The sequence below is a fragment of the Cupressus sempervirens genome, chromosome 2, assembly GCF_028749045.1.
Source record: "Cupressus sempervirens isolate cs-2001-9-10 chromosome 2, ASM2874904v1, whole genome shotgun sequence".
Lineage (NCBI taxonomy): Eukaryota > Viridiplantae > Streptophyta > Pinopsida > Cupressales > Cupressaceae > Cupressus > Cupressus sempervirens.
Window position 1 is genome coordinate 203,906,567 of NC_143119.1, and position 15,413 is coordinate 203,921,979.

Genomic DNA, 15,413 nt, shown 5'->3' on the forward strand with positions numbered 1-15,413 from the left:
GCCCGAATCGGATTCGTGTCACGAATCGGCAACTAAGGTCAACTTAAACTTATTCTTGAAATGGAAAAGAAGGATAAAAGAAATTCTTTTGTGCAGACTACACACTCTATGATTTCTTGGCATCTTCAGTTGGAGATTCAAAAATTCTAGATGGCAGGCTTTGTCTACGTGTTATATGTCATTCCTACAGAATTATCCCTATACTACTATACTTCCTTTCTCAGGGCACTAAAAATTACCACAAATTCAATTGCCATATTGTTTTGCAACTTCACTCAAGATGGTTTCTTCAGTAAATGGGTCTCTTGAATGACTCACCAAGTATCGTCAAGTCTTGACAAGTCTCTGATGAGTGCAGTTCCCCAGGCTATGTAAACTTGGCTGGCTGTGGTCTCGGCTCAGACTAAAGATTATTGGACGAGCCAAGCTGAGTTTTGCTAATATAAACCGAACAAGAAAACATCATCATCCAAAGAGCTTCAAGCACAAATATTCAAGAGTGAGGACATGTACTCTACAAGGTCCATTGCATCTCTTATTGTGCATAACCACATTTTGACAATTTATTTGGTGTATTATTGGTTGCATATGAGTATCAAGCAAGCTTAGCAAGTTTCTGACATGGGGGTGCATTTTTGGGATGCCAATTTTCAAGCCAATTTCGGGAACAGCTAGGGAATGGCAAAGGGCACAGCTATATAAAAATTGGGAGATTTAAAGTGTTCATATGAAACAATGGATAAATCATGTACATATACGATATAGAATAATAGAACCTGAACATACTAGAACTAGCAGAATTCTCAAGAAAAAATCATGTTAAATTGAGATTCAAATTCAAATTGCTTATCGAATTCATCGTGAATATTAGGGGCATCCCCTGTCCTGGGCCGGGGACACCTGAAAAAAAGCCCAGGGATGCATCCCTAGGCAACTCTGGTCAACTCTGGTTTTAAGTACATTGATTACAATACAATTTGCATCAGTAATGATATGTGTTCTCAAATTAGTGTACGAGTCTACTAAACTCTCTCAAAGGGTAAATTCAAGTAACCAGAGCACCATCATCATATCATTACATACAGCTCATTATGGGTTGAAACTTGCACGTGAGAAGTGTTCTCTTTTTTTAGGGGATACAATCATTGCATTTAATATAGCCACCTTCCTTTTCTTTGTGGGAAAAACAGCAAGGAAATGCTGAGCTTTTCTTTCTAGGAAAAAATAAGACTAACTGCTTGTATCAAACAAAGCCCACCAGTGCAACAAAAAAAAAATTGTTGGGAATCAGATTTTAGAGAAATTAATAAAAAATCTGTGTCCATGCCTCTGATCTTGGCATACACATATGTTCAACTGAAGCATGAAAAGAACAATGCTAGCAAGGCATTTTTATGGTTTACCTGACAAAGCCCAGATGCCTTGTGCCAGGTAATGTTTGTGAGTTTATAAAAGGCCTCCTTTGTTAATCAAATGTAACTGTCATAGAATTCAGTTGTTTTATGTAACTGCAAAATCGACTTGAATAACATTTAACACAGACCAAAGACAAAAGCCTATAAAAAGATCAAAATGATCCCGATCCCTGTACAGAGGTAGCATCTTTCAGAGACAGCACAACATATACACCAAGTGATATCAAAAACTAAAAACAGTTTTTGCATTTCAATATGGGACTGGAGGGATGCACATACCGTAATGGCTACCACATGATCATATTCTTGAATATAATTTTTCCTCAAATTCAACAGTGCTATTAGGAGATTCTCAAGACAGTGAAATTTCAGACCAAATGCCATGAGTTGGGTCAGGATTCTTGTATAATATATTGCACTTTATCTTCTCAGTATCCTCTTTATCTTTGCAACAGTTGAACACTGTAGGCACATCCGGAACAAGGATCCTGATCTAACTCATGGCACTTGATCAAAAAATTTAGAGTCTATGAAAAGTCTCACAACTGATATGCACAAAAGAGATTCTTGTGAAGAAAGGCATCTGAATCATATTTTGCTTCAGGTGCAGTTAGCTATATATGCTTGCAGTTCAAATTGTAAGAAAGCAAATTCTGTATCTGCAATTTTGTCTTTGTTGCATATTTTAATTTTTTTACATTCTCAAACTTCCTAAAGCATTTTAGGAGAGACACACCTTTCCTTTAACAACATATTGTATAAAAACCTTATGATTTTGATGTTTAATGATATTCAGCTTTTCTTTTCTGGCTTATTCTGTTTCCAATTTTATTCCTTTTTGGATTTTGTGTCCTAAAACGACCTTAAGTATTTAAGGAGTGATATAATGATAGGGAGGCTCCCACCAATGAGTTTCTCTTAAGTTCTGAACTCTATACCAAGGTCACCTCTAGGACCTACTAGGGTTTTACTATTTTCAACCCTTGAACCTGTAGGGAAATTCAATCTTCTTCCCTTGCTTTCTAGAGCCTCTCTACCAATTTCAATATCTACTCCTTAGAATCACCTAGACAAAACTGATCTAACAAGCACTTAACCCATCCACTATAGTCTTGCAGAGGTCTTGGGCCTTCATCCTAACTGATTCAATCAAGAATGATCTCATTTTGTTGGATCTTGTAGTCATTCTTCTACCAACTTCCAAACTTCCTAGTTTTTAGACCTTGTAGCCCTACCAGCCCTCAATTAGGCCTCCTATTGTGGTTTTTGGCCTATAACTTCAAAAAGTCCCAACCGCACTGGCAAACAAACTTTCATTCCAAATATCCTTTTAGCTCAACTAAAGGATTTTTGGGGCTTCAAGTGTCAAAACTGTCCGTACAGCAATAAACTTGTTACATCCCAAATTTTGACCCAATTTTAAAATGTTCATATAGCCATTGAGGTTTCACATGAAGTCAATTGACAGTTGAAATTTGTTATAATCATGTGAAATAGTAAGATGGTTAATCATTATAATTTCTTATGAAGATGACATGCTAGTGAACCGTTATGATGATATTTTAAAGCTATTACAGATAGTTGGTTATTTATCATGAATTCATGGGAATTGAAAAGGCGGTTAGCCGTTATGATCATTTATGATTAATAACTTGTTATGGTAATATGATTTAACTGCAGGGAATTTTTTTGTAGGGAGCACGTCAAAGGGGTAGAACCATTATCAAAAAAGAATTGGGCACAGGAGCATCACCATTACTGGGCAAATGGGTATAAGTCTTGAGCCACCATGGTTGAGGACCTAGTGACTGCATAACTTGGATGCACACATTAGACACGCATGAGCTAGTTGGTCAATCAATAAAACATTAAACATTTTATCATAATCAAAATACGTACCTTTAATGATTTATATTGACATTCTCATCACTTCAAATGTGTGTGCGTGTGTGTACATACGTGCACATAGTTATAAAAAGTAGGGTGCCACCATAGTATTAATTTATACAAGCTCATATATATTAAAATACGTATACCTAAATATGCGTATACCTTAAGAAGATGTGGAGATAAAATAATCTTCCAAAGTGATACGTGTAATTAGATATGCATACCTTAGTAGGTACAACTGTGGACAAATAATAATATGATGCCACCTCTCTAAATAATATACATATATGTGAATATGTATATATAAATATAAATTATAATTTATTCCTTTTGATTAAGTCACCTTTGAATTCTTCCTCATAATTATTTATCTTTATAAGTGGCGAGAATGTACAGTTGGCATCTTTTATCAATGATTCAAGAAGATTGGTTTATATTCTTTTTATAACTGGCCAAAGAGTCACGGCTTCTTGGAAGCCTTTATATTTCCTTTGAATGTCTTCTTTATATACAAGTCAGGAGTTCTGCATATATACCGTTGCTCTCTTCTTAATCTTTCATCTTTATTGCTACAAATGTTGGAGGACAATCGTAATCATTATTTGTCTAAGCTCTGCACATTGGAATACACACGTCAAGAATAGCCAGCTATATAGAGTCAAGCCAAACTCCGCATCTTCCTGATCAAGTTATGTGGTCAGCCATTTCAATTCATAAATGTTATATATTTGCATTCGATAATACAACAGTAAGAACTATGTCATTGAATTCCATGTATCATTATTGAAATTGCTATATCGAATAGAATATTCAATGAGTCCATCCTTCCCATGTTAAATCAAAATCAATTATATATCCTATGTTCAAGCGTCTCTTGTTACAGTCAAATTCCAGAATCAAACAAATTGTAATTCCTTAAAGAGAGGTTTCCGGGTCATAAAACTGTATTATGACAATACTGAAATTATATTTTTCTTTACACCAACTGAGGTTCAACAAAAGAGTTGGATTACTTTAAAGAATTGACACCTAGGACTCACCCGGCCGGATGGCAAAGAAATAGGGTGAAGAGGTGATAGAAAGTTCTGCAAGAACAAGAAAAACAGAATCAAAATTGATTCAACAAATTTATTACTTTCAAAAGAATCATTTAATAGCTCATGTATGTCCAATTCATATACTCTGTTGTCAAGTCGAGTGGTGGGATTAAGTACCAAGATGCTCAGTAGCGGACAAGGTGTTTCATGTCTATTCCGAGTAGGGAGGGCCTTTCTAGTTAGAGAAAGTGTGGGGATAAGTTTAAAGTCCGTAGTTGGAAGGTTAAGCCCCTAACAATGTTTCTGCTCTCCATAAGATGCCAAGACGTGCATCAAACAAAGACAAGCTAAGCATTCAAACAATTATTGGTAACAGGTAATTTACTTTTATATTTATTCAACTAGAATATAAGATGGATTGAATTATATCATTGCTTCAATTATTTCCTTAAATGAAAGTAACTCTATCGTCAATGTAATTGGCAACCAGTTAGATCAGTTGATTTTCCAATTGGACATGGAATATATTTATATACAAATGATAGGTTTATCTAATGGATTGATATTTCAATCTTCTATTTATTTGAATAATGAATATGAGCATATTTTCCTAACTAATACAATGGTATGTGATGCCCTAAATAATACAGTGGTATACAATAGTATTTGACGCCCTTAATGATACAATGGTATTTGATGCCCTAAATAATACAGTGGTATTTGATGCCCTAGATTATATTTTAGTATTTGTCATTACAATAAAGTAGTATAGCTATTTGTTCCTTAAGAGGCATTTTATGGACTAACCTGGGTTTTGCAAAAGCATCCCTAGACGGTTTTCGGTTTTGAACTCTACGGTATGTAGATTTTAAATTCTTTGGTAAATTCACTGATGGTGTCTTCAATTGTTAGTTATGAGATTTCCGTTTAACTAATTGTAACCGTTAATCTCATTCACATGAACATAACTGATATAACTATCTTCCTATGAATATGAAGTAATAATTGTATTTTTTTGATATGTTAGTTGTTAGTTAAGACTTGGGAAAGGTTATTGGTACAAACCCTAATATGGCCAAAATAAAAAGAAAATGCATTGTTTCACTTCTTTCAATTGGTAAGCACCCCAAATGGATTCAACCATCTCTGAATTCTTGCTCAAAACTTTGCCAAGACTCCCTTGAGCAATCCAAGTCATTATACTAAGTTGATCAATCCACCCCTGCAAATTTGAATCAACTATCCATTCTTGCCCCTAGTTGGGTTGCAACAGGATTCTCCAAGGACAAGATGTTAAAAAGAGCAAAACTCATCTTTTGAACCTCTACCAAAGGGAAAATTATGTACATAGAGCCTACTTGCATGCTGCAAATGGTCGTAAAGATCTCACGGTGAGTATTCAAGATGGAGCCATTTTTAGCCTTCAAACTCTGTTCAGTCCAACAGACTGTTTGGAAGAGTTTGAATTTTATTTGAACAAACAAAATTGAACAAGAACTCATACCAAAGCACTCAAAGCAAGAAATTGAAGTATACTAACTATTTACAGTGAAAGATTTGAAGTTTTAATCCATAAACACCAAGTTGCTTGAGTCACAAATGAACTGTGCAAGAAATCTCAAAAATCTGTCAAAGGTTTTGCTATTCACAAACTTCAAAATCTCATCCAACCTGTGTACCCTCACTTGGGAGCGCTTAAATATGTCCCCCTGACATGTTACCATAGTTAGTTTCAACACCTAACTAATTTACCATGAAATGCAACTTTTGGTCTATATTGTTGTCATGCAACTTTGCCAAATGTTGTCATGATAATATTTTGCAACATTGACAATTTCTCACTTACCTTGAACCCTATGCCTCCCATGCATGCATAATGATGTCAAATCATGTCCTAGACATGTCTAACACCTCTACTCTTCATTTTTTTTGTATTGCGGAGTAATTTTACTCACTATGCCACATTTGACCTATTTAGCAACTTTTGCCACCTATTGACAACTTTTTGCCCACTTTGGCATGGATTCATACACTGACTACCAATCTTCCCAAAACACACCTAGTGGACCATCCTATGATCCTTATTTCACCCATGACCTAGCTAAGGTCATTACAAGCCAAAATTTCAAGGGTTACTGCTCAAACCCTAGGCACTCCTACACTATATAAATTCTCATTTGCACTTTCTTCTATGAAATTGCATTGTGAAATTGACTATGTAAATTTTTCTTTAGTTGCTTATTATTCTTCCTCTACACGTGTAGATGGTGTTCGTGTAAATAAGTATTTACCATTTACACTTTACTTAAGTTTACTTAGGTTAATGCATTAGCATATTAGTTGTCATGTAGACACCTAGGAGTTTGCATATTCACATGAGTTGTCATGTTGACAACGTAATAGTTTGTACTCCAATTGAGCACATGTTGTTAACTACATCTCTTTACGAGATACACCTTTGCATTCTTATCCTCCCATTGTTGCACGTACATTTATGCACAATGGAGGATAATCCACTCTTGGTGGACATGTGATTAGTTGGTATGCTTATCTCTTTGCTAACTCCTAGTCATATCAGTTGCCTTTATATACAAGGCACTTCTATGTTGTATTCATCCAATTATCTAATATCCAATTATCTGAATCCAATTATCTGATATCCAATCATCTAATATCCATTCTCATTTGATCATCATTTGTCTCTCTTGTGCTATCTACTGAGCTTCTTGATATTGGCATTGAATTATTGCCTTAGGCAAATTCTTACATAGTATTAGAGCTATACTAAATTCTTACATGGTATCAGAGTCATAGGAGTTTCATTGCATAGCCATTGGAGAGATTTTATTTTGCAGGTCAAGATTGGAGCTTGCTAGTGCAAATCAGATATTGGTATCACATTCAAAAGGTCAAAAAACTCCCAAATCAACTTTTGTTTCATCAAAATCGAACATCTGAGGTGAAATCTAGAGTCATTTGATTTTTGGAGGTGCGACGACAGTTATTCAGGAAAAATAATTACAAAGGTGATTTCCAAACAATGATATCTCCCTCATACAAACTCCTTTTTTGAGCAATTTTTTTTGTTTCGGGGTAGAAGTTCATGATCTACACATTGGTGCAGGTTGTTTGTGATCTTTGTTCCTAAATTTTTCTGAAAATTGCCAATATTGATTTTTACAACTTCAGATGCTTCGTTTGGGCTCATATGGACACATATTCAGCTGCTATTTTTTTTGAAAGTGCATAATTTTCTGTCTACTTTCCAAATCTGGTATCAGTTTGCAGTAATTTTGAGTAGACATGGTACTTTAAGCATTTGGTCATTTTTTGGCCTCTTTTGGCACTTGTAATTAAGTAGACCCTTGAGAGGTCTTGTGTCTTATCTTGTTGAGTCATATATAGCTTCATATTTGTTGTTGTGACCATCAAATCAGAAGTTCACTTTGGTTCATTTTGACAAGTGGCAATTGTACATGCACTTAGTATAAAGTGCCAAAAATCTATTTAGGGGGGGTTGCATTGATTAGTACAGGATGGATGAGGAAGATTTAATTGCCTTAACACAAAACTATAAGCAATGGAGTGAATTAGTTCTCACTCATCTTAGTGAGTATAATGCATTACCATATGTGAAAGGACTTTTATACAATGGTGACACTATTACAATCATTTTTCGTGCATTCTTTCTGCATATGGATATGGAAGTTATGGATTCACATGATGACGTTTGGATCTATCTTTGGGAGATGTATGGAGATCCACATGCTCCTCCATTCCCAAAAGATCTTTTACCTCCAATTGTAGCTACTAATTCTCCTATTGATATCACATCTATTGTTGCTCTTGATGATGCTTGTATTCACACAATTGTGGATTCACTTGATTCAATGCTACAAGATATTCATCGTCTTCCAAACTCAGTTCCTTCGAATGACTTCTTGACAGATATTGCAAGTTTGTTCATGGAGTCCTACATTGAGGATATGGGAGACATTATTGATGATATAAATCTTCTCTTTATTAAGGATGATCCTTCTTCAGTTGTTGTGAGGGAACACTCTAACCCTCATGATTCTCCACTTGATCTTTCTTTCGAGTTTGACATGATTGTGGATACTTTCTTACAACATTTGCAGGATGTCCCTTTCACTTCAAAGAAGACATTTGAGTCTTTGGACATTGCTTTACATGAATCTCAAACTTCACTTGAGATGTCAGATTGCATGGTTGATCATACTCGTGTTGCAGATTCCTATGCAATTTCCTAAGACAGATTACATTCTGAGAGTTCTTCCTATTGATTGGGGAGGATTCCTTTGTACACCCATGCCACCATTTCTTCCTCAAGGGAGAAATATCATTCAATTTTCATGGTGCAGCTTCTACATTGATCTAGGAGCATATTTCATGGGTGCAGCTTCTACATTGATCTAGGAGCATATTTCATGGGTGCAAATTCTACATTGAGGGGGGGGGCTTCTTTATTTCTCTTCCTACTTTTGTTGAGGAGGCATCTTGGCCTTTGGAGTTTGATCCACATTCCTATACGGAGCATTTACCATTGGTTCCTTGTTTGTCACCTTCTTCTATTGGACTTGATCTTGATTGGTTCATGACATCTTCAGTATTCAAGGACATGGTGAGACATCTTCAGACTTTAGAAACAACATACTTCATATGGATTCCTCTTCCATGTTCCTATCCACAATGGGAATCTGTCTTGCATTTGCATTTGGTGTATCTTCTTCCTAAGGGGAGAAATGGTGTTTGTAGGCATTGGATTCTCTTTTGTCTTCAAGCACTCATCATTCTTGTAGGACATCATTCACTACGGGGGGATTTCATTTCTGTTTATTTCCTTCTTATGGAGGGATTCTCTATTGTATATGCATGATGTATGTCATAATGGGGGGGGTCTTGATTACTCCATCCATACTTGCATCTTACTTTATTTTTCTTCTCTCTTTTTAGGGGAGGGTTTTTCCCATGTGGTTTTCCCTCTTTCTCCGCTTTACGAGAGATTACATTGCATATCATTTGCACCTATATATTGTACATGGATACCTAACATGGCCTAGTAGCCAGGACCCATCTTGCATTATTATCTAGCTTTTGTGAGCTTAAGTACATTTCCCTAAGTTGCACTTAAGGGGGGGGTTAGTGTAAATAAGTATTTATTATTTACACTTTACTTAAGTTTACTTAGGTTAATGCATTAGCATATTAGTTGTCATGTAGACACCAAGGAGTTTGCATATTCACATGAGTTGTCATGTTGACAACATAGTAGTTTGTACTCCAATTGAGTACACATGTTGTCTACTACATCTCTTTACAAGATACACCTTTGCATTCTTATCCTCTCATTGTTGCATGTACATTTATGCACAATGGAGGATAATCCACTCTTGGTGGGCATGTGCTTAGTTGGTATGCTTATCTCTTTGTTGACTCCTAGTCATATCAGTTGCCTTTATATACAAGGCACTTCTATGTTGTATTCATCCAATTATCTGATATCCAATTATCTGGAATTCAATTATCTAGTTAAAATATATAGATAAATTTAAAATATTCATACGAAACAAGAATAAAGCATGTACATATACATTATAGGACCTTAACATGCTAGAATTAGCAAAATTGTTAAGCAAAATTTGTATAAATTGATATTCAAATTCAAATTGCTTACAGAATTTATCATCAGAATCATTGTCAATATTTGGGATGTCCCCTATCCCAGGGAAAGGATGCCTGAAAAAAATCCCAGGGATGCCTAACCAGTTAACTCTGGTATTAAGTGCATTGGTTACAATGCAATTTGCATCAATAATGATATGTGTTTTCAGCGTACAAGTGTACTTCACTCTCTCAAAGGGTGAATTCAAGTAGCCAGAGCATCATCGTATCATTAAATACAACTCATTATGGGTAGCAACTCGCTGGTGAGAAGTATTCTTTATTTTTAAGGGATACAAGCATCAAATTTAATATAACCACCTTCCTTTTCCTTGTGGCAAAAACGGCAGGACAATGCAGAGCTTTTTTTCTGGGAGAAAATACAACTAACTGCTTCTATCATAGCCCACCAGTGCAACAGAATTTTATATGGTGGGAATTAGAGAAATAAAAATCCGTGTCCATGCCTCTGATCTTAGCATACACATTTGATCCACTGAGCATGAGAAGAACAATGCTAGCAAGGCATATTTAACCTACCAAAGCCCAAATGCCTTGTACCAAGTAATGTTTGTGAGTTTATAAAAGACCTTTGTTAATCAAATGTAACTATCCTAGAATTCAGTTATTTTATACTATGAAATTGACTTGAATTCCATTTAACACGGGCCAAAGACAAAAGCCTATAATAAGTCAAACTGATCCTGATCCCTGTACAGAGCTAGCATCTATCGGAGCCAGCATCACATATACACCAAGTGATACCAAGTTCCAACAACTACAAAAGTTTTTGCATTTCTTTATGGACCTGGAGGGAAGCACATGCTAAATATAATTACCATTCACCAAAAATGCGTAATGGCTACCACATGATCATATCCTTGAATATATTTTTTTCTCAAATTCAACAGTGCTATTAGGAGATTCTCAAGACAGTGAAATTTCAGACCAAATGCCATGAGTTAGATTGCACTTTAGCTTCTCAATATCATCCTCGTCTTTGCGACAGTTGAACACTGTAGGTACATCTGGAACAAGGATCCTGATCTAACTCATGGCGCTTGGTCAAAAAATTAAGTCATGAAGAGTCTCACAACTGAAATGCACAAAAGAGATTCTTGTGAAGAAAAGCATGAGTCGTATTTTACTCCATGTGCAGTTAGCTATATATGCTTGTAGTTGATATTGTAAGAAAGCAGATTCTGTATTTGCAATTGTCTTTGTTTCATTTTTTTTCTTAAATTATATCCTCAAACTTTCTTATTCTTTTTAGGAGAGCCGCATCTTTCCTTTAACAACATATTCTGTAAAAACCTTATGATTTTGATTTCTAATGATTTTCAGCTTTTCTTTTCTGGCTTATTCTGTTTCCCGTTTTGTTCCTTTTGGATTTTTTGTATCCTAAAACTACCTTAAGCAAGGAGTGACATAACTTCCCATTTGCACTTTTTTCTGCGAAATTGCATTATGACATTGACTATGTTGATTTTTCTTTAGTTGCTTATTGTTCTCTCTACACAAGTAGATGGTGTAGAACACAAATCATGTAGACATCCCAATTAATTAGAGAGAACAAGACCAACCTCTTGTAAAATGTTACAAACTCCTGCAGATTACTGAATTTACTCTTTTAGCTGTGATCCATCTCATCTTACTGAGTAAACAATCTTTCTGTTAGAAACTTAGACCACAAATTGATGTAGTCATCTCTGTAGAGCAATGCAGGTTCACTCCAATCATATTGGAATCTCTGGAAAGTTCTAGACCCTAAGGGAAGGCCACTTAGCAAAATGGATAGTTGTTTCTGAACCCAAACCATCACATCAATATAAACTTGATTTTTGATATATGCAACACCTTCCCATTTTTGGTAATATAATAAATTATATTAATCTTCACCATTTGCCATATGAAATCAATAATATTAGTTTGTGGAACCCATAATGTTTTGATTGAGTCTTCCTGATATTAATATGGCAATCTTTACAATAGACACAAGGATATGCATTCCTTAGGCAATGCCATTTTGCCAATTCAGCAAATACAGAAAATAGTGAACATCTCCATTTACTACAATGACATTGACATTGTGTGCTTTGATGGTTGCTCATTGAATGCAAAATTAAAAACCCTAGACTTCTACAGTGCATGAGTGCAGAAGACAAGAAATTTATGAACAGTAACCCCATAAGAGCCTTCCAAAAAAGCATCTCAGGTTGCTTATACAAGATGGGTCCTAAACAGCAGTGAAGGTTACAACCCTTGATAGACAAACGACCCTGACCTTCTGCAGTGCATAACTCTGCAAGACAAGCAATTTCTGGATAACAACTGCATATACAGCTTTCCAAAGAAACGTCTTAGATTACTTATACAATATGGATTGTAAACATCAGAAAAGACTACAGCTCTTCATAATATTTTTCTGGAACGCATATTAAATTAAATTGGCGAGCTTCAAACAACTCGTAACTGTTTTAGCTTCCACCAGGTGTGATCTAGAAGCTAACATATTTGACCACATGGAAGGGGCAATCAAAAAGTTTCTCAACAGATAGTGTTTAGAAAATTTGAATCTGTTTGCAAAACCAAATATCCCGTGGAAAATACTTTCAATGGACCACGCTACAGAATTTCAGTATTGTGCATGCCAAAGTCACGGAAGCTTATTTTTTGATAAATAAAGGACAATTACTAAAAAGAGCGAACTACTTGGACAACCAATTGTCCTTTCATCGACTATAGCAGCCATACTCCAAGCATTTGGAGATGCGTAATCGTTTCCTCTTAAGTAATTGGTCATTTGGTATAAAAACTTCCTAAAATATATCTCTAGTTCTGTAAAATTCAGCCTCGACTCTATCACACTAGCCGCAGTCCTATTTCCCATAAAAGTCGCTCGTAATTTCAGCCAAAGGATCTAAATTTGCATTTTCTTCATTTTCCATAATCCATGGAACTACTTGCCACGTAAGAAAAGAAATCGTAGCCTCCTTCAAGCGACCAGGTTTGACCAACACTAATAACATGCAATTTACCGAAATATACAATGCAGCGATTCATCGTTCCCATCAAAGCGGTTAACTCAACCAAGATAAAGAGTCATGCTTTTAAGCAAAAGTAGGAGATCGCCTTCATGTGATTGTAGTTCACCGATCAAGTTGTAAAGCTTACATTATGCACACCAGAGGTTATACTCACGAGCATTGTGGCTTCAAGACAACGCGTTGACTTACGGTTAAATGAGTGTCGAAATTCGAAGTAATTGTAAAGCAAATGCACGATCCCAAGCCCAAAATCACCACTCTGTTTTCAGATGTTACCAAAAAGATAACTTGCAACAAGACCCCGAAACACACAAGAAACGCGTTCTTTATCTACGTCCTACCAAAAGACGCACATACTAGAAAATAAACAAAAACCTCTTAACACATCTTATCAAAAAAACCTCCAAATTTTACGTACAACTAAAAATGGCCAACAGACTAGAAACCACACCATCTTAAAGCAATGACCTCCAAATTTGGCAAGATGCAAAGTACAGCTAGCATGATCGCAATTTTACACGAGATCTGAGCGATCACCACACAAACCTTCACCAAAACTAACCACACACTTTCCGTCCAATATATCTAGAAGATCGGGGCCCAAAAATACCAAAAAAAAAACACGATCTTTTCACATACCATAAGCTCTGGCCCGGACCGAACGAGAACCGCGCTTTGCAGCAAAAATGGCCGCGCCCATTCTGTTCACAGACATCTGCTGTGTCCACACAGACGAGGAACAAGAAGATACAGCATAATCTCCAAATTTAGCCGGCTTCTGCGACGATTCCAAATTTAGCGACCTGCTAAACGTGGCTCCGCATCCTTGAACACGCCTGCGCGCCTGCAGAGGAGAGAATAACGCCTTACTTCCTGCTATGGCTTGCATTTTCGTCCCTTGTTCTGCAAAAAATACATAGAGTCCGCCAAATTTAGAGACGTATCATAGATCAAAACTGAAAATCAAAGCTAATGAAAATCAAATGACGTACTCTAGATCTTTCTTTTCCTTTTGCGCGGTTTTGGACAAGAGGAGCGACTTTGCTCTGATTTGTAAGCCTGAAATGAACAATTTTCTCCGCCGGAAAGGTCGGCCCCACGGGCGCTCCTGTCAGAATACGGCACCGGGAAATGCAGAGGTTCAAAACAAGAAAGAAACTTTACAGACACAAATGATCTAAGGTGACTTTATATCTGCCGATTTACCCTCACTTGATTCCGTTACCCCGCAACGCACTGGTAACTACACGAGTTTACTGAAGAAAACAAAGATTAAAAAAGAAGCAATCCCGCTGCGTAAATCGTAAAATGTGAAGGTTATTACTATTTCGGCAAATGAATGGAGGTGTTGCTAGATTTGACGCAAAACAGGAGGCGGGGAAATGACGCTTTTGATGATGTGGATGGTGGGCCCGGGGGTTGCTGAGCTGCTGGTGCACGTGGTGGGTGGTGGTGGGCCCCGTACTACCGAACCAGGCTGGCAAAGGAGGCTTTTTACGGGTTTCTCCGCCGGTAGCCGGTCGCCATCCGGACAGGCTTGGAGATTTGACATTAGTGCTTATCTGCGTCCGGTGATGACGTGGCTGTTACCGATGTTTGACCTGACTAGATTGGGCCCCTCCGAAAGGTTTACTTCGTTCAGGAGATCCAAAGGTACGGTCCACGTGACTCTGGGCTTAAAACAGGGTCCACAGATTTCCGTAAACATTTTGAGAGATATGGGAACTTAAGAGATGAAAAATTAGAAGGGTATTCTTATAGAAACTTTAGGAGGTGTCAGAACTAAAAAAAAATTAGATGCATATCCTTATAGAAACTCTAGGCCATTGTCTATCCATTCATTTATTGTAGTTAGACAGGTAAATGACTTTTTGATTTGAAATCATAAATTAAGATTTGATGTATAAAAGTGATGATTACAAGCATGTAGTTTTGTAGAATGACAATATAGTATAATTCATTTTGGATAAATTTTAGTTAGTATCTTATTGTACTGCTAATAAAATGTGATATTGAAAGGCATCGAAAGACATTAAACTAACAATCGCATGCTTTTATATGTGCAACTATGAGCAGATAGATATTATTTTTAAATTTAAAATAGAATGTTAAAAGGAAATTACATAATCTATTTTCATTGTCATGTGCTAAATCTGGACTTGTTTATCATACATATGAATTTATAGCTATTGATTCAAAAATTACAAATAAATAATTTAATAAGTATAGACTTTGAAATACTTTGTGATAACAACACAATCCTAATATAGATTGAGTATGACACTTAATTCTGAATCTCAATTTAGTTTTGATATAATTATAAAATAATGAATAGATTGTAT

The 15,413-nt window shown here is 36.1% G+C and overlaps 1 protein-coding gene across 1 annotated transcript in view; it reads right to left on the reverse strand.

Annotated features, from left to right (window-relative positions):
• PGLCT (plastidic GLC translocator) overlaps positions 1-14,108 on the reverse strand; it is a 31,710-nt gene extending 17,602 nt beyond the window's left edge. The window contains exons 1-2 of the mRNA XM_089813173.1: positions 14,064-14,108; positions 13,711-13,974 (exon numbers count right to left, since the gene is read on the reverse strand). Coding sequence (XP_089669299.1) covers positions 13,711-13,960 — 250 coding nt within the window. The 5' untranslated portion in view covers positions 13,961-13,974; positions 14,064-14,108. The remainder of the gene's footprint in view (positions 1-13,710; positions 13,975-14,063) is intronic.
• Between the last annotated feature and the right edge of the window lie 1,305 nt (positions 14,109-15,413).